The sequence below is a fragment of the Solea senegalensis genome, linkage group LG19, assembly GCF_019176455.1.
Source record: "Solea senegalensis isolate Sse05_10M linkage group LG19, IFAPA_SoseM_1, whole genome shotgun sequence".
Taxonomy (NCBI): domain Eukaryota; kingdom Metazoa; phylum Chordata; class Actinopteri; order Pleuronectiformes; family Soleidae; genus Solea; species Solea senegalensis.
In genome coordinates this window covers 17,101,575-17,125,765 of record NC_058038.1, presented here as the reverse complement: position 1 = coordinate 17,125,765, position 24,191 = coordinate 17,101,575, and the positions used below count along the sequence as shown (strand labels likewise).

The 24,191-nt window shown below is 44.1% G+C and overlaps 3 protein-coding genes across 13 annotated transcripts in view; 2 read left to right on the top strand and 1 right to left on the bottom strand.

Moving 5' to 3' along the window:
- The first annotated feature begins 3,058 nt into the window (after positions 1-3,058).
- pde6hb (phosphodiesterase 6H, cGMP-specific, cone, gamma, paralog b) lies at positions 3,059-5,533 on the top strand. 2 transcript variants are annotated; one of them, XM_044051455.1, is made up of 3 exons: positions 3,059-3,161; positions 4,442-4,599; positions 4,707-5,533. In XM_044051455.1, the coding sequence occupies exons 2-3, from the start codon at positions 4,457-4,459 to the stop codon at positions 4,822-4,824; spliced, it is 261 nt and encodes an 86-aa protein (XP_043907390.1). In that variant the 5' UTR covers positions 3,059-3,161; positions 4,442-4,456; the 3' UTR covers positions 4,825-5,533. The 2 variants fall into 2 exon arrangements, with proteins under 2 accessions (XP_043907390.1, XP_043907392.1); XM_044051457.1 differs by lacking the exon at positions 3,059-3,161 and adding an exon at positions 3,200-3,261.
- Positions 5,534-7,423: 1,890 nt separating this feature from the next.
- On the top strand, positions 7,424-12,530 carry LOC122785583 (G-protein coupled receptor family C group 5 member D). 3 transcript variants are annotated; one of them, XR_006362305.1, is made up of 5 exons: positions 7,424-7,696; positions 8,756-9,960; positions 10,106-10,129; positions 11,204-11,344; positions 11,441-11,499. XR_006362305.1 is itself a non-coding variant. In XM_044051453.1 (5 exons), exons 2-5 carry the CDS (start codon positions 8,820-8,822, stop codon positions 11,516-11,518), a joined length of 1,299 nt encoding a protein of 432 aa, XP_043907388.1. In that variant the 5' UTR covers positions 7,427-7,696; positions 8,756-8,819; the 3' UTR covers positions 11,519-12,530. The 3 variants fall into 3 exon arrangements, 2 of the variants coding, with proteins under 2 accessions (XP_043907388.1, XP_043907389.1); XM_044051453.1 differs by having other exon boundaries at positions 7,427-7,696; positions 11,204-11,259; positions 11,441-12,530; XM_044051454.1 differs by lacking the exon at positions 10,106-10,129 and having other exon boundaries at positions 7,427-7,696; positions 11,204-11,259; positions 11,441-12,530.
- Positions 12,531-13,798: 1,268 nt separating this feature from the next.
- LOC122785704 (RNA binding protein fox-1 homolog 2-like) overlaps positions 13,799-24,191 on the bottom strand; it is a 52,137-nt gene continuing 41,744 nt past the window's right edge. For 2 of the 8 annotated variants that reach the window (XM_044051611.1, XM_044051613.1), the window contains 3 exons: positions 24,009-24,065; positions 23,574-23,724; positions 21,929-22,490 (listed from right to left, as the gene is read on the bottom strand). In XM_044051611.1, coding sequence (XP_043907546.1) covers positions 22,064-22,490; positions 23,574-23,724; positions 24,009-24,065 — 635 coding nt within the window. In that variant the 3' untranslated portion in view covers positions 21,929-22,063. Of the gene's footprint in view, positions 17,897-18,691; positions 18,768-19,366; positions 19,468-21,893; positions 22,491-23,573; positions 23,725-24,008; positions 24,066-24,191 lie in introns of those variants that run through there. The other 6 variants (XM_044051614.1, XM_044051615.1, XM_044051617.1 and 3 more) reach the window with 6 other exon arrangements.

Below are 24,191 nucleotides of genomic sequence, written 5' to 3'. Positions count from 1 at the left end.
CCATCCGGAGAATCTCAACACTGACTGGTCATCGAGACTCTTTGCGAAAGTTGGACATTTTCAACTTGAAGGTTGGAGCGATGGATGCAGTGTGCCGATTGCACAAATTGTGCATTGCCTTAAGGTAGGAGTTTGAACAGACATCCATATTTCAGATGAAAAGTGACAGCTCTAAAGAATTGACTGAATGTCTAGTATGACTTCTTTCTCCAATTCTACACACGGTTTGTGGTTTCCTATTTTCTGGAAATAGTCCAGACTGTTTTCCTCTCTCTTAATATGTGAGAAGGTTTGTATTTTACACATTTAAATGTGACCTGGACACAGAGAGGGGATTCACTAAGAGACTACCGTGGTTTGGTTCTGTCGAGAGTCTTTTTGATGATTAAAAAAGAAAAGTGTGTGTTCCCAGGCTGAGAATAGCCATGTCTGGTTTCTTTAAGCAAACCTCCATATATCACATCGATCACACGCACTGTATGCAGCACTGTATAGGATGTCTCTCAATGCAGTGCAGTAAGCTTGGATGTAAAAATGGGAGGGGGAGGGTATGGTTCCCCTTGAACACACACACACACACACACACGGTTCATGAAAGGACATGGTTGTGTGTTGAAATCATACTTTAATGTTTACATAAGTCTGACACGCTGTAAAATGTTGCCCGTGAATCATCGTGAGCACATTCCACTCACTGAACTGTCTTTCAGGCCTTAGTGGCTACATACAGTATGCTAATCTAATCATAGTATTACTGTATTAGTGTGTGTTGTTCACACACGCTCTGACATACTGACCTCCTGTAACGTGCACAGAGTCGACTCTGTTATCACTTTGATCTGAGGAGCGGTTGGTGAATTATTATGAAGGTCCAGATGTGTAACTTTTAACAGGGTTTATTGACAGAAAGTGAAGGAATGACTGTGCTGCTGTATACACACACATGCTCCCTCAGTCTGCATACAAATAATGTTATTTTATTAACAGAATAAGGCAGAATAAGAACTTCAACAACAACTAAAATCACCAAAAGCTTTCAGCAAGAGCCACACACAGACTGCCATCTTCACACTACTGCCTTGTTTCTATGGAAGCCCAACTGGACAAACAAGGAGCTGAAAGAATGTATTGACTGACACTGTTTTAGGAGTCGGGCTTCATCTACAACAGTAGTTAAAGCAAAGGAAAGGAAAGCAAAGGAAAGGAAAGCAAAGGAAAGGAAAGGTCCACAAACCAAATATGTTCAGGTTGCTGTTGTAGATGAGCAAAAAAAAAAACAGAAAATATTCACATTTAAGAAGCTGAAATCAAAGTTGTTATTGTTTTTATTAAGAATAAATAAATAAATAAATAAATAAGTAAATGTTAATGTCAAGACTCAGTGACAGTGGATATGACCCAGTACAAAGGCCTGGGGCTCACTGAGGTGTCAAAGCCACAGAGTGTTGAGTGTGTGTTGCTGATAATGAGGCTGTTGCCTCCATACTGTTAAAGAGGCTTAGTCTCTGTCCTGGCCTCCTTTAGGAGCAGGCAGCTGGACTGGATTCTCCCGCCCTCAAAGCCTCAGCATATCCCTGTATCCCAGCTGACTGACAACAATCCCAAATCTGTGGAATAAAATAACGATTGACTTTGGCAAATTAAATGAAGGTTGTCAGTTTTTTTAAAGGCCGTCATCAGTCTTCAATGTCAGGATTATTGGAAACGTACAAATTAATCTCACTTATTGGCCTCTGCCTCCATTTTCAGTTGAATAATCTACTGGAGGAGAAGTTGAATCATTAAACATGATGACATAATACAGACAGCAACGATGTTTAGTAAGAGTATTTACCATTGTTTACCATTAACCTGATTTAGAGGCACAGAGGTTAATCCATGACGTGTATTTCAGGGAGATAATGAGCTGCTAATTCTATTTTAAATGTGTAGCCGTGCTTGAAGAAAAGGCTCAGAGGACTCCACGACTTTACCTCTCAAATGTATTGGACAGTTTCCCACAGATTGAAGTCTACTGACTTAGATTCTCTGTTTTTCTTCTCAGGTGAAGCAGGTTAGCGTCTGTGTTACATTCAAAGCAGACAAAAATATCTGTTTCTTATACAAACAGCACCAAGTTATGCAATTAACATTTACAGACAGAAGAGTTGCTCTGTTCCACAAATGTCAGGTCTGATAGTTTTGCATGACAGAGCCTGTTTGCAGATGAAGGACACAGCTCGAGTCGCCAACTTCCTGATGAGAAAGTATGGAAAGTAAATGTCTCTCCATGTTTTGTCGTGCATACAATCAGGCTAATCCAGGATTCTCCTTCTTTTAGGTTCAATAATATTCTCCTCCATAACATGCACTGACCACGGGAGGCAATTAAGTCCTGTTGGCTTTTCGACTAATGTGACTAATGTTCCTCAGTTTAATGACTGGTCCTATCACACTGTGGCTACAGCTCACTCACTGTGACACGCAGAATCACAAAATCAGCACATCATTAACTCTACATTAGAGCAAATGTGACATGTGCTTGAAGCTGCAAGTGACAGCAGGTTGACGATGTTTGAGGCTACGGATGCAACATAATCCAATAATCTATCATTTCTTCATCGTTCTGTCTCTCTTCACATCCTTTATGCTGTTTGACGAGACATGCATCTCACAGCATCACAGGAACTTTTTTATCTCTAATCACAAACATCCCTCATCTGATCTAGAATAGTAATATTATGACAATGTGGTTGTTTTTATACTGCAGTTATTTTCTATAATACAAATAACATTGTGTGTCTAAATGAAAACTATGAGTGACCACAGTCAACACGCCGCGTGTGAGAACAGCACCTCACATGGACGTGAAACGCGAGCGGCAGCTCGTCTCCTCATGGCAGACGTGTGCTGAGGTTTAAAGGGATAATCCCAATAAAACCCTTCCAGACTGATCTCTGACTGACAAGGTCTGCGTGGTGCGTTCTCACTGTGACGGGCACGGGGAGAGTTCGGTGATGTCTGGCTGACCCTTTCTGGTGATCATGTGACTAGATTAGAGATGAAGATATAAAAGCAGAGCATAGACGACACACCGTCACACACTCAGGAAGAGAACAGACGCTCAGATCGAGCAGAGCAGAGCGATCGGCGGTGGCCTCTTGGGATACCTGTGACAGCAGGTGAGAACCAACTCTACTGATGCGTCAAGATGCTAATACACAGACGTGTTCACCATGGTAACCATGGCTCTGACTGGAGTTACACGAGCCATTTGCTCAAGTGAGTCATGGCTGCAGGGAACTTTGACACGGATGACTTTACTGAAATGTTTGTGCACTGGTGACTAAACCTTTAAACTGCAACGTGGAACACATGAACGAAAATGTGTTTTAAATCTATGATTAGAAATTGAGCAGACATGTGCAACTGTATTCTTACTATGAGACATCAGTGGAGGCTTAAAAGGGAGATCAGGTGTGTGTGTGTGTGTGTGTGTGTTTCCTAATTCCCACTGCAAAGAGGATTGACTTTAGGAGCAACAGTCACAGCAGCAGATGGTTAATAACGTGTCGAGGCGGATTCTCTGCTGCACACATCTCTGAACATGACAGTGAACCCTGTCTGTGCATCTGTATGTCTGCTCATCCACAGGGAGTCTAGATCTGCTGCTGCGCATGGTGCACTTGGGCCATCTGGTTGCGTCAATCCAGGGTGTTTCCGGCCTTTGCTGGTCTATAATTCACTGGATTAAGCGTAACAAGTCAGAGGGAGAGCCGAGTTTGACAAAGGTGTCGCGCGTCAGCAGCTGAATGGAAAACTGAGCTCAAGAAGCTACAGACAAAGTTAGAGGTTTATAACACAGGCTCGTTTTTTAATTGAACTTGGCAGGAAGGATCATGACTCCACTGAGAATCTGAGCGGGATTAGCGCTAATCTGGCCGCCGAAAATAATCTGCATAATCTCCACTGATTGGCATTGGAAGATGGAAGGAAATAGGATTAGCAGAGGGCAGCAGAGAGAGAGAGAGAGGAAGAAAGAGAGGACAAAGTCAGATGAAGCCACAGTTTTAATCCAGTTTTAGTGAGAGGGCTCTTTGAAAAACAACGCTGTACAGTAACATTAAAATCCATAGAAGATAATAATACATATGAAGTTGTTAACAAATAAATGACAATTAAGTTAAAAAAAGAGACAACTTTAACATCCAGTTTTACTGAAGAAGATCTGAAACTAGTGAATGAGACTATTCATTCCACAGGAAAATGTTAACTGAGGTCCATTTGCAACCAGCAATGTCGCCCCCTGGTGGCTACTCAGTATAGGCTTACTTCCTGATTAGCTTCACCTGGAAAACAAGACTACATATATATATATGGACTAACTTCAAGCGTGCGAGAGAAACCTGACTGATGAAAGCGCGTGACGACACGCGCTCAAAGACATTCCTCTGTGTTTCAGAGATTCTGAGCAGCAATGAACGCCAGCCCCCCCGCAGGAAGCGCCCTCGCCCCTGGCGCGGCAACTGGCCCCACCACCCCCAAGAAGGGGCCGCCCAAGTTCAAGCAGAGGCAGACTCGCACATTCAAGAGCAAGGCCCCTAAACCGGGGCAAAAGGGGTAAGAAAAAAAAGGCTAAAAACAAACGATTGTACTCATGGGTGTAATATTTGCGTTAGAACTCGATCACATGTGTGTTTCTGACGTCTCTGTTAAATCTCCCCCAGCTTCGGTGACGACATCCCCGGCATGGAGGGTCTCGGCACAGACATTACAGTGGTTTGCCCATGGGAAGCCTTTGGCGACATGGAGCTCAGCGACTTGGCCAAATACGGAATCATTTAAAGCTGCTGCCTCCTGCCTTCCCTCTCCTCCTCGCTTCATCCTGCCTTCTCTCCCCACCTCAGCTGGGCACGTCGTGATAAGGCCGCCGCCATCCCATAATGTCCTCTCGTCTATCTACCTCACGCTTTTCTCCACTGAGTGCACGGAGAGCCTAATTATGTTCTTTTTATATGATTATTATTATTATTATTGTTATTATTATTATTATTATTATATGATACTGATGACAGTATGTATACTTGAAATGAGAAGACGAGAAACTTCCCCTTCATCCACATACATTTGTTTGTCCCTCCCCTCTCGCCCTCTCGCCCTCTCACCCTTCACCCTCAAGGCAAACAGTTAATACTAGCCTGTATTTGCTTATAGCTGTCTATTTAAATGTAAATATTTTTGCATTAAGCTTTTTACCTCACCTATTTTTTTTACTCCCGTCCCTTGTTTCCTGTTTTGCATTTGCATTGTATTTACTCCTCCTTGTGCACACGGTTACTGTCAACACCAAGGGCTGCAAGGAGAAAGTGCGACGCGGTGTCACGGTGGAAACCGCACGGCACTTTTAACATAATCACAGAGAAGGAACCTCCTTTCATCCCGCTCTCCCCCGTCTCCCCCGAACAAGCGCCCCCTCCTTAGAGAGAATCTAAGCGTATGCTGCATGTTTTGTGTCGCGTTCACACTAACACAGGAAATGTCTATTTTTTAGTAATCCTGCTTTCTGTCTTTTTTTTCCACCTTCAAACACAAATAAAAGTGAATTCAATAATGATATCACAAACCTCACATTCACTTTCCAGCTGTCTACTGAATGAAAATGATCATATTAGCTTTTAGATTTTTATCCTCAATGCTCTCTGACTGCACACAATAATAATTACTGTTCATTTTAAGATGAATTAACTCATTACACTCGCTCGAGGATCTTTGCTGGAAACTGGAAACAAATCAAGGTGTTTGCTTTTGCAACAAGGAGGCGTGTTTTCTTCACGCAACAAACAAGCTTGAATCTACATACAGTACATTCAAGTGAATACGTGACTACTCTCTATAATATCATATTATCAACCAGAGCAGAGCTTTTCAAACTTCAGGGGTTGAAGGACAAGATTATATTTACTTGTTATCATATTTACTTGGGGAACTTCGTAATCCACTGTCAACGCTTTAATCCTGAGAACAGAGCACAGACTAGACGATCCAGTCAAGACCCATGAACACACACATTAGGGATTTCACAGAAATGTGTGTGATTTAACTGTGACTTCAGCCAAAAGCCAATAAACTGTGGATGAAGTCATGGCTGAGAAGACGGAATGAACTTACACAACTTAAGGTTCTAAAGAACGCTCTCATTGGTTATTGCAGCGTTCTCGTCACGTCCCAGTCGCAATTTACCATTTGAAATCAGGAAGAATCGAACGCTTCCAATGACCCTAAAATCACGTCTGTTAATCCCTCACACTACAGGATAATTTGGCCACATTTGATATCATGTTCTATCGAAGAAGACCTGAGATCTGTAATTGACCATTAACTCCTAAGGAAAATCTTTATTAATGTTACAAATCAAGGGAGAAGATGGCTCATTTTCCTATAGACCACCATTCTAACAGAGTTAGAAGAGGAGTCGCCCCCAGGTGGCTATTCATTATATTCTTACTTCATGGTTGGACTCACTTAGTAGACGACTACGTCCACTTTCTCGACCATAGACCATAGACTGTATGTATATGGTCTACGATGATTAAAGCAGCTACAGCTGGCAGTAACTACCTCCTTAGTTTAAAACTGTAGTACGTCACTTTTGAATATACACAATAAAAGAGTTTGGGGACTGAACCAAGATGGTGGATGAACAGATTGACTCACAACACGACCAAAAGCTGTGAAAAAAAAAAGCATCTCTTCTCACAACAATCACCACTGCTGTTGTCCGTCAACATCTTTTGCGTTGCTATGGTTTCACTTGGAACTAACACGGCGCTGCTGTCAGCTGCTGTCAGCGAGTGAGATTCTGGACATGAATCATGGAAACTTTGTACGAGCGATTTTGAAATATTTCTTAAATATAAGTTTACGTTACAACCAAAACGCTTCAATCTGAATTCAGTGATAGAAACTGAATTGTTTTTGTCGTGTTGTTTTTTTACACCAGTGGAATGAACTCAGAGTTGCAGAGAGATTTAAGATTGAGCCGAACACACCTTATAAACTGCTGCCGTGTGCGTGTGCAGGCATGTGTGCAGGTGTTGCGTGTGGACTTGTAAAAGACGACAGTAAGAAAGCACTCTCTATTCTCAGTGCAACTCCCCCTGCGGCTGAAAACTCACATTTAAAGTTGTTGTTGCTGTGATTCACCAGTAGCTAAGGTGACGCCTGGTGTTGTGACTGAGGTGAGTCACATGGACTCACCTTAACTCACTCCCTCACTGCATGCTCCTCACACCCTCTGAGCACTCGTGTCACAGGACGGATCGCCTCACTCTCTGCACGTTACGTCGCCGCGCGATGCAAACACTTGCGGGAAACGGGATTTACAGACAGGGCAGGGAGGGAGGGAGGGAGGATTCCTCCCTGTGTGCAGCTTTACCTGAAGGTGTGTGAGCCCCACCTATAATCTGTGGGAGGGACACAGAGAGAAGGAGAGTCAGGAGTGGGTGTGAGAGGAAGGAGCGAGCAGAGGTGCAGGTTTTCTCAGCTCTTACCCAACCTGTTGAACTGAGGCGGAAACAGTCTACAGTGTATCGTGCTGATATGAGATATGGACACAGCGTCGGGACAGAAGGTGCGTGACTGCACTGGGACGGAGACGTTATAGGAACAGTTTCAGCCACGGAGGCATCGTTTCCACCCACGTCCCCGAGGAGAGAAGGTAAAATGGTGCTCGTCTTCTTGTTTTTCAAAAGTGTGTCCAGGTTTAGGACGTGGCCTCCTGTCCACCTTTGATAGTTTAAGTCCTAGTCACCAAACATAGATATCGTCTCCTTGATATGATCCGTATGTAGTGAGTAAAACAAGAGCTATTACATTTTTGCTTATCATCCATGTTCAGAGGCTCGCCTTCAAATCAGCTGGTCAAACACACCATGGCTTAAAACTTCAATATGAACTACATTACAAGACGAATCGCCCCCTGGTGGCTATTCAGTGTATTCTTACCTCCTGTTTGGCTTCACTGAGCAAACTGGAAGACTACGATCAGAGCAGCTTTCTTCGTTTAAAACGGTCATACGTAACTTTTAAATACCAACAAACGCTGAGTTTGTACAAAGCTCCACATCCGTCTCTCGGCGTTTCCCAGTGGTGTTTGGATCTCTAGTTGCCCACGACGGAGACGCTGAAAACACAAAGAACATTTTCAGATGTTAATTCTACAGCTTAAAAAAACCAAAAACCCAGTGATTTACGAGTGTGACGGGATTATGGCTTCTTGTCCGCCCGCCCCTGTGCTGCCGCTGTATACACACACACGCTCCCTCTGTCAGGTCTGAGAGTATCGACAGAGGCGGAATAATAACAACAAACAACATAAATGAAGGACGGCGTTCTGTCAGAGTTCAGGGCCGGCGTTTGATTTAAAAACCTACAAAGAGTCATCTTTAAATGTGAGGCCAAAACAAAGCAAAGAGGAAGTGACACTCGACAATCACAGCTGATTTGAAAGCTTTCTCTTTCTACCACAGTGTCATTACCTTTGTGCACTCTTTCTTCTCTCCTTCTTCTCCATGGTGCGTCTTGGCTCACACTCTGCTCTTGCTCTGCCTTGTTCTGGCATGTTAGTACACTCCCTCCTCCCGTTCTCCTCACTGTCACTGTGGGCTTTTTTTTTCCCCTGTTCCACTTTCTGACCTCTGTATTTTCCCATCTTCCTGTTTTCTCATCATCTGTCAAACTTACACTTACATATTATGACACGCGTTGTTTGTTTCAGGAGGGAAACGAGCGGCGGTGAAAGGACAGGACCGACTCTTCCCGTGGATTGCTGAAAACCAAACATGGCGTCTTTATCCTTGAAGCACAACTCCCTTTTCCCTGCGCTCCTCCTCTTCTTCTTCTTCTCCGTGCCTCTCACCTGTTTGTGCCAGGCCGCCAACAGCAGCGCAACCAGTTCCACGATAAACATTAAAACCACATCCTCTCCGTCCTCAAACGAGACCTCCCTGAAGGGAGTGCGAGGCTGCGGGAACGGACTGCACCCCATCTACAGGTACCTGTGTGACCGCAGGGCAGCATGGGGGATTATTCTGGAGACATTAGCGTCTGCAGGCTTCCTCTTCAGCATGGGTCTCCTGTTAGGCCTCCTGTTCTGGTACATTTGGCTCTGTGCCTCGTCTAAACGTCAGCGCAGCAGCATCGGAGGCACAGTGGCCTGCACGTCCTTGTTCTTGTTCGCCACAGCCGGGGTCTTTGCGTTGACCTTCTCCTTCATCATCCGCCTCACTGATCAGACCTGCCCCACCAGGATCTTCCTCTTCAGCGTGCTCTTCTCGCTGGCCTTCTCCTGCCTGCTGGCTCGCTGCCTCGCCCTGCTGGGTTTCGCGGCGGCTCGGGGTTGGGGAGAACCTGCCGTGGCCCTGGGGCTCTTCACCGTGCAGGTAATCATCTCCACGCAGTGGCTGATCCTCGTGCTGGTCCGGGACAAGAGGCCCTGCGAGTACAGCCAGGCGGAGTTTGCCATGCTGCAGATCTACGTGCTGTGCATCCTGATGATCAGCTTCATCCTCTCCATGCACTTCCTGCACCGCTCCTGCTCCACATACTCGTACAGCTACACGGGACCCGCAAACGTGCAGGGGAGGGTTCAGGCCTCGGTGGTGTTCCTCACACTGCTGCTCTCCGTCTGCATCTGGGTGGTGTGGATCACGATGCTCACCAGAGGAAATCCCGAGAAGGGACGCCGGCCGCAGTGGGACGACCCGGTGCTCAGCATCGCACTGGTGGCCAACGGCTGGGTGTTACTGATGGGGCACGGGCTTTCCCAGGTTTCCTTCCTCTGCAGGGGAGAGGGCAAGTCCAAGGACGCCCCTCTGAGCTTCGCTGGGTGGACGAGCCCCAGCGCTGACATAACAGGGCTGGAGAGTCAGAAGGAAGGAAGAGAAAACGGAAGCTTTGAGAACGACAGCGAGAACAGGAGAGGTAAGAAGCTGTGCTCGTTCACCAGCGGCTGAGTTGGAGCCTCACTGAAAAGCAATGAATTAGACGCAAGGCAAAAATAAAAGCAGCTGCAGATAACGGCTGTTTTTACTCCTAATAATATAATAATCATGTTCTCAATCAACAGGTTTACTCAACAGTGAAGTTCAAGGTGACTGTTTACTTTGCTTCTTCTGTCAAATCAACAGTTAAAACTCAAGGCAATCAAAGTTCTGTCATTTTCTTCAAAGAAGGAAAACCAGAATGTTTACTTTACTGAACATTTGGAGTCAGGGATGGTTTGGCTGGTTTTCCTTTATTCCAGAAAGAGTTCATGATTGGGGGTCTTGGGTTTTATTTGATTAATCACAAAAAAAGAAAATGGTTGTCTTCACAGAACATGACTTAAGTTTGAAGGAATTCAATTCAGTTGTTGCACAACGTCATTACTGACTGAAGCAAAAGTTCTACAACCATTTTCTTTTTTCCACTGCACAAATCGCCTCGACTCACTGTGTAAAGTCAGTCAAATGAACACAGGACGGCAGCATAAGCGCATCATCCGCTCGTACTCGGCCTTTAACGACATAAAAGTGAGACTCCCTCTGAACAACAGCCTCTGTGGCTGCTTTAAGTGACAATAAAGTGCTAATGGAGAATGGCGAGGCGGCACAGTTTACTTCAGAAGCAGCCGTCGCTATCTATCCGATCCGTTAGAGGTCGTAAGACACTGTCAACTTTTTATCTTGTAAAGGGACGAGTGTGTTGATCCGTCCTTCGTACACACAAAAATATAAAGTCTCACTTTTAATCTCAAGCTTTTTTCCCCCATCTCATGCAATATCAATATTCCACATAAACAGACTTCCACATAATCACGACTGAGCGTGAATGCTGGTTCCTGTCTCCACTTTACTACAACACTTTATGAGCCCAAATGTGGCACATCAACACAGTCAAAGTGCAATAAAACGAGCACTTTAGCAACTGTCGCGTTCACATTTCGGCACATAAAGCACGTTGAAACCTGTGGCGCCTGTTTCCTGGTTTCCTTTGATTCGTTTTCCTGTCTTTATTCACTGGAATAAAGAGTGTTGTGAGTTTCTCCCTCCCATGATTCTCTTACACGCGCACACACACACACACGAACGACGTCGGCTCAGCTCTCGTCGTGGGTGGATGTGATGAATAATAGTGTGTGATGAAGCAATAATTAGCTGTAACTGTAGCATGTGTCTCGCTTCAGGCAGGAGAGCCGATCCGACGCTGCGGTCACCGTACGAGTCTGGATTCTCCATGACAGTGAGTAATAAAGCATGTGAGGGTTAACAACGGGCCTCCACGCACTCTGCAATTAAGTGCTGTGACCTTTTAACCACTGCAGGCGGTGAGAGCTGCATTATCCTGCGAAGACTGTTGAGAGCACAGTTTATGTTCATTGCAGTGACACGACAAACATGGGATCATGTGTTTGCATTTGCAGGAAATCGACACCGACAAGGATTACACCATTCCTCGCCCTCAGTCCACCAACTACGGGGAACCTTATGATGAATTTTAGGGACGTGATATTTTAAGTATTTGGCATTTGTTTTTTTTGTTTTTTTGTTTTTTTAAAGAAATGTTATTTCAAATCCGCCTGGATTTAAAATGATCTGCCACAAAGAGAAGAAAGAAAGAAAAGACTCAGCAGCGTGTGACTCATCTCTGCTACGACCTGGATCTGCTGATGGGAAATCCACATCGCACATGTGTAATGGCCCTGTGGTGAGACGGGTCTCTGTGAAAGTGCCAAACTGCTGAACAGGGCAGAACAATCTGTAGATAGAGAGAGAGGGAGGAAGGATGAGAGGAGACAGGATGAGAGGAGAAGGGGAGGAGACGGGACACAAAGAAATGTCAGGACGGCGCGTGCCATCGCTCATTAACGTCCTCATATTCAAAGTAACAGCACTGCGGCGCCAGAAATAGCACCTGACCTCTCTTTACACTGGAAACAGTGCAAACACTCAGCGCCCTTCACAGAGGCGGGAGGTCAGGCTTTAGTTTTTCTATTTGGCCACGTTTATTGTTAGAAGATTCCATTCTCTCACAATGTCGAAGTGTAACAGCATTTCTCTACTGACACATTTAAAACATGGTGCACGAGCTCCGGCACTGACTGCTCTATATTCAAATACAAGAATGAGGATTTAAAGATAATGTATGAATTACATCATTCTTTTTTTAAACTGGACCAATTAAATAGAAGACAATTATCAAAAGCTGCAACGGTACAGTTATTCTGCTTCATAAAACCGCTGTAGAACAATAATTTGCATAAGAATACGACTGGTTCTGATATTTGATATTACAAAAAAAGAGTAAAATATTGATCATGAAGGCTCAGGTGTGCAATACGGCAGAAATACGCTTAATAAAATGATGTCTACTCTGTGTTACTGTGCAGTTTGGTCCAAGTCGTGATCACAACACTGTGGGAAACTGAGCAGCCTTGTCAGAAGTGTTGCTCTCTCTTTATTTCATATGCGTTTGTATGAAAAGTGTTGTCAATAAAAAGGTTTGTGATAAAAGCCGGGATTTATTGACTCGCACTCTATGAGAGGGGAGAAACAGAGCTCAAGGCCCACTATCCTCTCCCACAGTGTCACGAGTTAAACCACCAGGGGGCAGTGTTGGGACACATGAACGTGCTCAGTGTTCTAGAAGCTGCTCTGTGACATCAAAGTCTCTCACATTTGAATTATTCGCACACGAGTGTAGAATAAGTGGTGTCATAAAAGTCCACGTTTCACGCTGCACTTGTTTGTCTTCCTCTCACAGTGACCCGTGTGACACACACTGGTCAACTCCTCCCCCCCCCCGCCCCCCGCCTTTTTATCAGAAGGCCTTCAATCTATGTTTCCAATTAGCCCGGCTTCAATTACTCACAGAGCGCAGGCCATTACATTGACAATTGTCCCCTTGTGCATTACAGCAATTAGCTGGGATATGAGGTTTTCCGTCACATTCACGCCCATTAACTCTAGATGCAATTAAAGATTGTTGCCGATTGTTCCCACCGCGGGGGCAACGATGTGAAATATGGAGCCGCTTTGAAAGCTCATCGCGTGGTACATTTGGTCTGGAGCAAGAAAAGTCAAGAGTTTACACCAAAGAGAATCAGCTGAGTGAGTTTAATTGTGCACAAGTGATCAGTCATCTGACTCACACAAGCTAATGCAGCGACTGGGGCATTTCTGGACAGTGAGATTCTTGTTTAGTTAAAGCCAGTTTGGTGCATTTCCACCAGCTCTCTATGTACTTTTTTTTAGCACTGGCTCTGGCGATGGTTCCAAGCGAGCTGAGGCAAAAACTATGCGTGACGTCGCCAGACAGTGTCGTCACAGGAAGAGACGTCCGACACAAAGATCAAGCCGAACTGTAGATCAGTTAAAAAGACTTAACAACCCTATAAATGTGGGCTAACCTCCAACAACTACTAGGGAAATGTCTAAAATCTCAATATTTAACACAGGAGTCCGACGTATCTAGTGATCGCGAGCGGCATCACAAACGCAACCTAACCCGTGCCGAGCCGAGGCGAGCCGCGACCATGGTGGAAAAGGGCTTCAAGTGTTGCACCATCTTTACATCACAGAAATACTTGTTTATCTCTCGTGATTGAGCAAACCTCCGTGTAGCCAAACACTGCAAAGAAAGTGATAAGACTTGCACAATTGTGGGAAGGAAATAGGAATCTAAGAATGTGCTCTATCACCTCCTGACACCCCAGTGTGTGTGTGTGTGTGTGTGTGTGGAAAAGCATGCGGCAAAAAGGCAGAGCATCAAATAACCAGAATAAAAACCAAACAGTTTATTTATTATATACATTCAATAATAATGAAGAGAATAAACAGAAGGCAGACACAAGGGTGGCAAAATAAAACATTGTGAGAAAATACATGTCACTTATTGGGGAAAAAATCACTTGGATAAACGAGTTTTAGGAGCATGTGACATTTAAAAAAAAAAAAAGCCTCCACATGCAATTTAAACCCATTTATTAAATCCCCTGTACAAAAACTCCCACTGGGTTGACTTGGGGGCACAGTGCAGGGAGTCGGTGTCAGCGGCCGAGGAGAGCCTCTGCCTCCGCGTCCTTCCAGCATCTAACCTCTGCTGTGGCTTTTTTTTTTTTGCAGCCTCATAAAATAAGATTGACTCAAATTAGAGGAGACGAAAACAAGCCGAGGGAACCTGCAGCTGCTCGATAACCATTACACCCCGACAATGCCGGCGTCTGCCGACTGGACGAGCAAGGTGGAGATGTTGCAAAAAAAAAAAAAAGGAGCATCTCTCTCAATAAATGCACTACTACTGCTGCTGCTGCTGCTGCTTATGCATCAGCAGCCTAGTCTCTGTGCAGAAACACAAGACGAGCTGCAGACAGGGTTGTCGCTCATTTACCGTCATTATAAAAGCAACCCCGCGCAGGTCCAGACACACCAAATTAGACTTTACACATCTGATGTGACTGGTGATTATCGTGACGACCGAGGAGGCGCAGAGCAGGAGTGGACTAAATCAGCCTCCTCTTCACCTCCCCCGCCACAAACCCTGAAGAGAAACTCTTCACTGAGACGACTGCGTAGAGCTGGGTATTGAACTCGGATCACAAGATTCTATCGTCGTTCCACATCAAACTTCAGTACCCAAGTAGTGTCAGTGTCAGTGAGCCAATAAGCATGCAGCATGCTCTATGACAACATCTCACAGAACCTCAGGGAAACGGCAGGAAGTAACAACCCGAAGACGAGTGTGTGTGTGTGTGTGAGAGGCTGGTGCTTGTTCACTGAATGAAGGTATTTCAAGAAAACCTAAAGTGCAGGGACTACATATGAGAACAGAGAGAGCGGAGCGCTGCTGCTGCTACTGCTGCTGCTGCTGCTGCTGCTGCTGCTGCTGCACCGTGTTCCACTACAAGACTAAAACTAAAGACTCTTACATGAGTAATGTGTCATGTCGTGTTTTTGCTAAAACGAATTGAATAAAATTAGTATCAAAAAGGATAAAGCGGTAGAAGATGGATGGATGACATCAATATGCAGATATCAATACCATAGTGGGGATTTTTAATCAATACCCAGCCCTACACCTCCGTTACCTCCTGACATCACTTAACTTCCGGGTACTTTCTCCTCTCCTCTGCTACACAAACACCCCCACCTTCCTCCTCCTCCAGCACTTTGATTTGAATTCATAAACAAATGAAAAAAGATCCTGACTGACGCCTTTTTCCTCTCTCACAAAAGCATGCATAGCAACACTTATGATAATACTTGTAAGGGATAATAAGACAACAAACAAAAGAAATAAAGAAGAGGTATGAGCATTTGAAAATACTTAATGGACCTACTGCACACAGTATTCACAATCATACAAAAACAACATTAGCCCTCCTCACACTGTCCGCTGCACCCTGAGCACACGGGAAAGACCTAAAATAAAGCGACAGTAGGGGATGTTGTTCTGCCGTCACCTTCACCATCGCTGCCACACTGTCCCCCGACTAATCACCCACACATTGTTCCATTGTTCAAACGGTGGCCACTGCTGGGACACGGGGTCCTTTTTGACATTGTGTGGACGTCTCTCCCACATTTACTCCTGCGTGTCATTTGGACCTGCTGGCAAAATGCAACTCGTAACATCCTCACACCACTGCCTCCGTTTCTCTGTACGTGTCCCTCATGATTCCATCTGCCCCGGTTTCTCTCATCTGCAGCACATCCTGCCTCTGCGTGGCCGTGGATTTCATTTATTTGTATATATATATATACTGTTTTTAAAAAGCAAGAGACAATAAATAAGTGTCTAGAGCCAATCGGATTTCAGAAAACCCCAAAATGCAGCAATTCTTTTTGGAGCTTCCCTGGTGCTGTTTCCACACGGTTAGTGATGGAACACAGAGTCAACCCACAGAGGGAAAAGAAAAGAAAATCAAGCACAAACATAATAAGAAGTACATCAGGACCAGAAATGTGCTTTCTTTCAGAGAAATCTTTGGAACCAAAAAAAGGCAAATGAATAGCAATAACAACATAGTAGGAGTATATGGAGGTGAAATACATAGGACAGAGACTTGGGTCAAGTCTTCACGTGACGCCTTCAGACAAACCGGTAAAGAGAACTTTAAAACTCTCATGATGCAGGATTTAAAAATGACAAAATAATGTGGACAACTAGTGAAAACTATGCATATAAATAAAAACTTCTCGTTACTTCAAGGTTTTGTTACATGAGTGCGAAGTCTTTTGTCTCAACGTCGCCCCGACTGACTGCGTTCTAATCTGGGCTGTTCTGCAGGGATCTGCTGTTCTGCCGGATTGAGATCAGACAGCGTTTCCACACACACATGCGCACACACACACACACACACACACAAGCTGCTCTAACTGAAGCCTGCGGGCATAAATATCTCAGCTGTCCAGGAGGGATATTCCCGTTTGGCTGACTGGCAGAGGATCCTGCGGCGTTCCCACCTCACACCCGCTTTTGCTAAATCTAGTTCATCCGTGTTTTGCGACGGGTCCCACGTCCACGCGAAGCGCTCATTCCCTGCAAACGCTGCTGCTGGAATGTCTGATGACTGGGTGCAGAGGAGAGAAATAGACTGTGTCCTTTTTTTGGGGAAGAAGGACCTCGTAGCAGATCATGGTCGAATTTTTGAGGCGGAGAGCGCCGGATATTCAAAATGGACGAGTCGGATCGCGGCTAAAAAAAAGGGCGTTTGCTTTTAGTGTTGCAATATGAGGTGATGGACTCATGAACGGCTCCGTCTCTGAAAGTAATGGACACATTTCATATTCACATATATATGTATGTGTGTATATACATATACATGAATGAGGTAATGCAGAATTAACAGATGTTTCTTTCCTTGTCTTTTTGTCAATTTGTGTGTGTTTCCTTTTAAACTTGGAGAAAACTTGAGACATATTGAAAAACGACAAAAAAACATTTCGCCCCCCCCCAGTGTAGTGTGGTTCCTAGTTTGCCGTTACCGGGGCAACAGTGGTTTCTGTCACTCAGACGCTCCCAGGTTGCCTCCAGCTGAATGTTCGGTGTCCCAGGTTTACAAAAACACGGGGATGTTTCCCCGCGTCTTCTGTATGGAGCAGTCAAGAATTCGATTCTTCCTTCTTTGTCTTTTTTTCTCTCTCCATTTTTACACCACAATGATAAACCAGAGGGGCGTGTCTTCTGTGAGAGCATAGCTTTACATTAATGTAGTGTTTAAAAACCTAAAGTACCTTCTTTACGTAATGCTGTGCTGTGGCATTTCTGTCATTCTGTGCGGGTCAAAACAAAAAGTAAAATGTAAACTAGAGGAAAGTGTATACTTGGTGCTGAAGAACATTACGCTTGAGTATGTACGTCTGATTTAGGTCTTACAGGGCAGTGGATATATCGTGAGTTCAGAGACTCTTAGGAAAAAGGTTTGTAGTGTTCAGGATCAGACAGGAACAATAGTCTCTCTACTTCCAGGTCCCATAGTGTTTCTAAAAAAAACAACAAAAAAAACATCCTAAATTGTGCCACGTGGATCAGAGAAGTAGGCTCCAGCTTTTTATGTGGGAGATGCTCCTGGTGGTTGTTTCTTCCCCATTGTTTCCATGTCAGTGACAGACAGAAGTGTACAGAAATGGAATTTTGAGTTGATGATGTGGCGTTGACCTCCCTGGCCACAAAAAGAAAAAAAAAAAAAAAAAAGAACAAGAAGGAGGAGAAAAACAAAGGAGCTGTCACTTTAGTCCACCTGCAGAAAACTGAAAGGGAGCTCCAGCCAAACAAAGAGCTTGAAAAAGTGTTTTGGAGCAATGTGAAATTCCTTGGGTGTGATTTGTGGCTCTTAGTACGGAGCGAACCTACTGTATCCTGCCCGGTATAAACTGGCCTGCAAGAAACAGAAGGGACAACAAAGTCACACAGTGGCCGAACATGAGACGACAGCGACTGACTGCTGTTCTGAACATGAAGATTTCAACCAGTAATCTGCATTCAAGGTCCAGCGTGTAATACTTCAATTCAAAATACTTACAAAATACAGGGTGTATGTTTGTACAGCCCAAACGGAATAACAAGCAAAAGCTTGCTTTTCCAGATTTGAAACGCTGCTCCACCTTCATGACCATGCCACATAGACTAGGGGTGGGTCAGAATATCGTTTTGGTGATGTAACATCGTCTTTCCTCTACGCTATATGCTAATGCCAGGGTAAACATCAAGATTTTAATGAAGAAATTAAGCCGCTATAAAGTGAACGGTCAGTTTCACTCGGCGGGTGTTGCTGCGGCGGGTGTTGCTGTTGAAGGAGGAGGAGGAGCAGCAGCAGGGAGAGTGGAAGATAGTCTTAAACATTGGACCTAAAATGCTGTGTCTATCACATCCTTTGTCTTTCAGTCAATGCAAACACATAGAAACAAATCAAGAACTTCATTTCACTGATAGTTTGTTCATTTCTGCAGAAGACAGAATAATAGAATAGATATATAAATATATATATATGTACATTTACAGTGTACAGCCACAGCACAATAATGTGATCTGATGTAAATCTACACTGAGCAAAGCTCCAGTGTGTTGTCTTTCAAAAAGACACATGAGGAAACCGTGAACCCAAAGACGTGCTTCACATACTGTAAGCCATGTAATATTAGTTGTTATGTTTAGCGTGTGTCCGTTTACTCACCATGGCTCCCACACCGTAAGCAGCAGCAGCCGGAGCTAAAGCATGGTATGGATCTGTGGTGTAAACCCGGCCATAACTAGCAACACAAACACAGGACAGTAAGTCAGCAGGGTTAGTGATGAGGGAACTGTGAAGGCTGGACAGAAGATGACGGCCAGCAAGTAAACAAGGATATTAAAATTAAGAAATGATTTGAAACACGAATACTTCATTCTTCTGCCATCCATATTGGATTGATATAAAGTGTGATTATTTGTAAACGCAAACAAAGGGTGATCAGAATTACTGATCAATGTTGAGATGATTATTTATCATTATTCATCAGTAACAGGGACAACAGTGCTCAACCTTCGGTGACTTTTGTTGACGTTATATAAAAAGGATAAGGATAAGATGATCATTTCATGCTTTAAGTCCATTTACATCCCTCCATTAACACTGTGTTACAGAGTATTAGGTCCTTATATTATGTCCCTGCTCGGTATTCCCGGCACTCTCCCCGCTGTTATAAAAGAAACACGGCACATTGTCGTGGATTAATCCTTTGGCCTTGGACTCATCTACACTTCATCCTCGGCTAAACTGCAGAAGGAAAGAAAACACAGAGCCACACTCTCTGCCCCCCTCAGCAGTTCTGTTGTGTGCCTGATGTGGCGAGCCTGGGAATGACCTCACCTGTCACTGTAGGCGGCAGCTGCGGCGGTCGCTCCAGTTACGGCTGCAGGCTGAGCGTAGCGGTAGGCGGCGGCGGCGGCGGCAGCAGCAGGGTAGCCTCCCTAGAGACACACACACACACACACACACACACAGAAGAACTAAGTCACATGCCATGGAGGAACGATAACAACTGGGCTACGGTGTTTAAAATGGGGGACTGGGGAGGTGGGTAATAAAGATGCAATATACTGTAATATGTAAACACTCTGAAAATGTGTATATAAGCAGTATTTTCAGGTCAATTCATTCTCCATCATGATTATTGCACCTTTAATCTAAATAATACTTAATCCCGTATTACACGGTACTATTCTGTGTTATAGCATCTATAATAAATAAACTACAGTTTGCATCAGTATATTGCATTTGTGTGAGAGGAGAGGAGGAGGCGGTGTAGGATGTGGGATAAGGAGTGATTTATCAGTGAGAGGAGGGGGGTGGTTGAACTGTGGAGGTTGAGTTAGATTGTATTATTATCACTACAGGAGAGAGGAGAGGTAAACACAGTGAGAGATACGATGTCCACACAGTTACGGTTGTGTAGAAAACCTCAGACTCAGGTAATGAACGGCAACACTCGGACAGTGAGGGATGCTAAGAGTCCGACATAGACATTTATGGCAAGTACAGGATTTGTTATTATTATTATTTGTGTTCATAAACATGGATTCTGGGGAAAGAAAACAGAGAGGAAGATGGAGGGAAAGAAAAGTCACACAAACAAACAAACACACACGCACGCACACACACGCAAGCCTATACTGACACTACAAATCATCCCCTCTCACCGACACTGCATGCATGACCCAGATTATAATTCAACCCTACTCGACAACAAACAAACAAACAAATAAAAAAAGGACAACACCGCTGCATTTGGACCTGATCAGAACAAAGCACAGCAAAGCACAACAGAAACGCCTCCGTGTTCAGAGGCGGGTGGACAGAGAAAAAAACAGGCTCATTAGAGAGGAGAGGGAGTGCAAGGCCTTCTGGGTGAGTGGAGGGAAAGGAGGACATGGAAATTTAATCTAGTGTGTCTGCATGCAGCAGCTGATCAGCACATGCTATAGGAATCATCCCGTGAGCGAGGGGTCGGGCTGTTAATTCAGGAAGAGACTGTGTTCTCTACTTTAAGGACTGAGAAGGCTTTAAACACTGCAGACCAAAACACAGAGCAGATATTTGTCTCCAATTGTAATGGAACGTAGAGGTCGATCGATGAATTGTTTTAGCCAACTCTGACGGGACGTTTTAAAATGTATCAGCATCCAATAGTGGCCGATGGCTGCGCCGTCTCGACCGGTTATGTGGGGACAGAGATCACTTTGTCTGCATGGAAGCTTCAGAGTCATGGTTGCTACTGGCGAATAGCAAGCCAAGCAAAAATAGGTCACTGGCTATACTTGACCAGTTAAGGGCCACTCGTGTGTGTGTGTGTGTATGTCATTTTCTCCTAATGTTCAATAACGAAAACAAGCTGCTGGATCAGTGTTGAGATTAGAACTGAAACGATTGCTCGATTAATGGATTAAACGATTATCAATAAATAACTATATTGATAATCAATTACTCGGTTTGAATCTTTTTTCATTATTAAAACAAGATTTCTGTTTGTTACAGCTTCTTAAATGTGAATATTTTCTTGGTTTCTTTGCTCCATATAACAAAGAAATCATTAAAAGTGAACTATTTTGGTTTGTGGACAAAATTATTTCCAGGTTTGACAAACACTGATCCACATTTTTTAATGTTTTCTGACATTTTACCGACCAAACGATGACTCCATGAATCAAGAAAATAATCGACAGAATAATCGCTTATGAAAATAATCGTTAGTTGCAGCTCTAGTTGAGACCTCCATACATTTCAATACTTCTGCACACGCAGTCTGCTAATCAAACGCCTGCTGTGACGCATTCAAGGACACTTGTAAATGATATTACTTCTGCAAACATATAGGCAGTCCAATAAATAAGTGTTTGCTACTGCTGCCAGCCTGTGAAAACAGATGCGCTACTAATCACTAGTCATGAGGTCATAGGAGAAGTGTGGAAAATGTTTACTGTTTTATCTATTTCATATTGTAATGAATATTGTTATCGCAATTTTTCTTGGAAACTTGTGACAGTGACGGACTCTTTTTCCTTGGTGAGTGAGAGTTGCTTTAAACTATCATTATTCTATCTGACGTTAAAAATCCACAATCGGTCGACCTCTGAATCCAAGATATATTCATTTCATTATTTCTTTTCCACATTGGCCAAATGAAAAGAGACCAGGCTCTCTTTTGAAGAAACTGGAAGAAACACTCTGCACGCCGTTTAGTGGTTTAGTCAACAAATGACGAAACAAACAAAGTCCTTCCCCCATAATCAGAAAAAAATGCACATTTCAGTCAGTTAGTAGGATAAAAAAGCAAACAATTTAAAGTAGTTTATTATAACAACTAAAATACAACATGATCCAGAGATGACTCATAGGATCAGAGGAAGTAGTACAGTAAAACAATGCACACTGTAGGTTTGGTGTTGAGTTGACCCTACCTGAGGCAATCTGGGACTAAGGACTGAGTCCTGAAACACTAGTCTATAGAGAGAACAGAAACAGCCGTTGTCAACCTGGATACACACACACACACACACACGCTCACACTCACTTGTTCAAATGGTCACACACTCGTCCACGCTGCCCCCATCTGCCCACAGAGCAGCCTACGCTGTGGTGTTTGAGACCCATGGTCCTATAAACGTGCTTCACACTTAAATCAAACCCGTTTGACCCGTGCTGAGCTAAAACTGGACGATAAGTAAGATTTTTGTCATAAGTGGTGATAGGTGGCGTGTTGTGCTTACAAAAACGTTTGCTTTTTTTTTTTCTCCCCATTGTGGGCTCATTCACCTTTATGCAGGCAGCTCTGTGCAGGGCATGAGTGGACAACACATGCAGAATCACCCCCAGAGGAAAAAAAAAAGAGCAGGAGAAAGGTGTGAGGGGAGGGACAGAGGAGGTGTGTCGTTGGGAGGTGAGTTTACTTACATACAGTTCGGCAGCTCCGTAAAAACCATCCTGATACACCACACTGAGAGAAGAAAATGGAAGGGGGAGGGAGCAAAGTGTGGGGGGGGAGGGGGTGCAATTGGAGTGGTGCACACAGTCCCAAAAAACAGAGTGGATGATGGTCACAGCAAAAACAAAAAGGAGGGGAGAGAGAGAGAGAGAGAGAGAGAGAGAGAGAGACATTATTTCACACCCATGCAGCATGCAGAGGAAATACAACTTCCATTTAAGCTCCACTCCTTCAACAAAAACATTAAACATAGACTCTTGGGGCTAATAGATAAAAAATTCATTGTACTGAAGTGAGACCATAAAGTGCGATCGGTCCCCAGTTACAAGAAAATGGAGGCAGCAAAGGCCACTTTGCCTAAACAATGTCATAAAGTGTGAGAAGTGCAGGTCTCAGTGGAGCAGATATGGAGAGGGTATTTCCTACAGCCACCAATATCGTCCTATTAAGCTTGATTTCTATGACATCATCGTGAGCAGCCACAAGGCCATTAACAATCAATTCCGCTTTGATCTGAGAGTATCACCGCAATCATAATCCCATTAGCCAATCATCACAGCACAGCAACGACATGCACAGTTTGAGTACTGGGAGGAACGAAACAAAAAAAACAACAACAACATCACTGTAAATGTGAATAAATCCTAGCAAATGTGTGAGCAGGGCTTCTGCATAACGACTGCATGTGGCGTGTGTGTGTTTATGCAAATCTGCTGAGCGCGCACTATCTGGGTGTTTATTGTTTATTTATTATTATATGAACCTTTGCTGGTGCAGTCGCGTCAGTGCGTCGCACTCCACTGAACAGCTTGTGAACTGACTGACAATGTGCCAGCTGGACTGCTGAAGAGAGTAATGTGTGGATAATGTTTGAGCGCGAGAGGTGTATATGAGCACAGCTGTATGAGAAAGGGACCTGGTCAAACAGATTTTTCAAAAATGGCAATCCTGGAGGTTTTACTGAATAGATTTTTCCAGGAACTGAACACAACAACTGACAATTTTACTTCCAGAGTGTGTTTTTTGTTTTTTTCTATAAAACACAAAATACGTGAAGTCAACTGCTCTTGTTTGGAGCCTGCGTGCACTTCTTACCCAGGGTAAGTAGGAATAGCAGGCTGAGGCACAGCGGCTCGCACAGCGCTATAAACGGGACGACCTCTGCCTCTGAGGTGAGCACCCCGAAACGCTGCTGCTGCTGCTGTTGTGGCTGCCGCGGCTGCTGATGGGTAGGGAAACCCTGGGACTGGAGGAGGAGAAAGGTAAGGACAGGAAGGAAACAAGAGGAAAGAAAAAGAAGAGTGACAGCATAAAGGATATATATATAAAAATAAAAGAATGGTTGAATTAAGTAGCAGAGAGAGAGAGAGAGAAAATAATAATCCAAATTTAGCCTTGAGGGCCTGGTATCACTTTGAATGTCAGTGAGGAGAAGTACAGAATATGAATTAAAGTTCAGAATGAGACTAAAAATGTAAAACAGGTTATTTTAATGGGGGGGTGAAGACGATGGAGATGAGATGGTCTTACCTGCATACAGCTCTGGGCCATACACAGCCCCCACCATGGGACTCAATTTCCACCCTGCTGATGGTCACACAGAGAGAGGGGGCAAGAAATTAATACAGAAAAATGTACCAAGAACATACTGTAGGCACATGAACATTCTGTTGAATGGAGTTTTATATGTACATTCACTTCTCTACAGCATTA

Excerpts from the sequence above, each read along its gene's own strand:
- pde6hb (XM_044051455.1), top strand. The coding sequence starts at position 4,457 with ATGAACGCCAGCCCCCCCGCAGGAAGCGCCCTCGCCCCTGGCGCGGCA. Across the intron at positions 4,600-4,706 it reads CCTAAACCGGGGCAAAAGGG|CTTCGGTGACGACATCCCCG; the intron begins GTAAGAAAAAAA and ends AATCTCCCCCAG.
- LOC122785583 (XM_044051453.1), top strand. The coding sequence starts at position 8,820 with ATGGCGTCTTTATCCTTGAAGCACAACTCCCTTTTCCCTGCGCTCCTC. Across the intron at positions 10,130-11,203 it reads ACTCAACAGTGAAGTTCAAG|GCAGGAGAGCCGATCCGACG; the intron begins GTGACTGTTTAC and ends GTCTCGCTTCAG. Across the intron at positions 11,260-11,440 it reads AGTCTGGATTCTCCATGACA|GAAATCGACACCGACAAGGA; the intron begins GTGAGTAATAAA and ends TTGCATTTGCAG.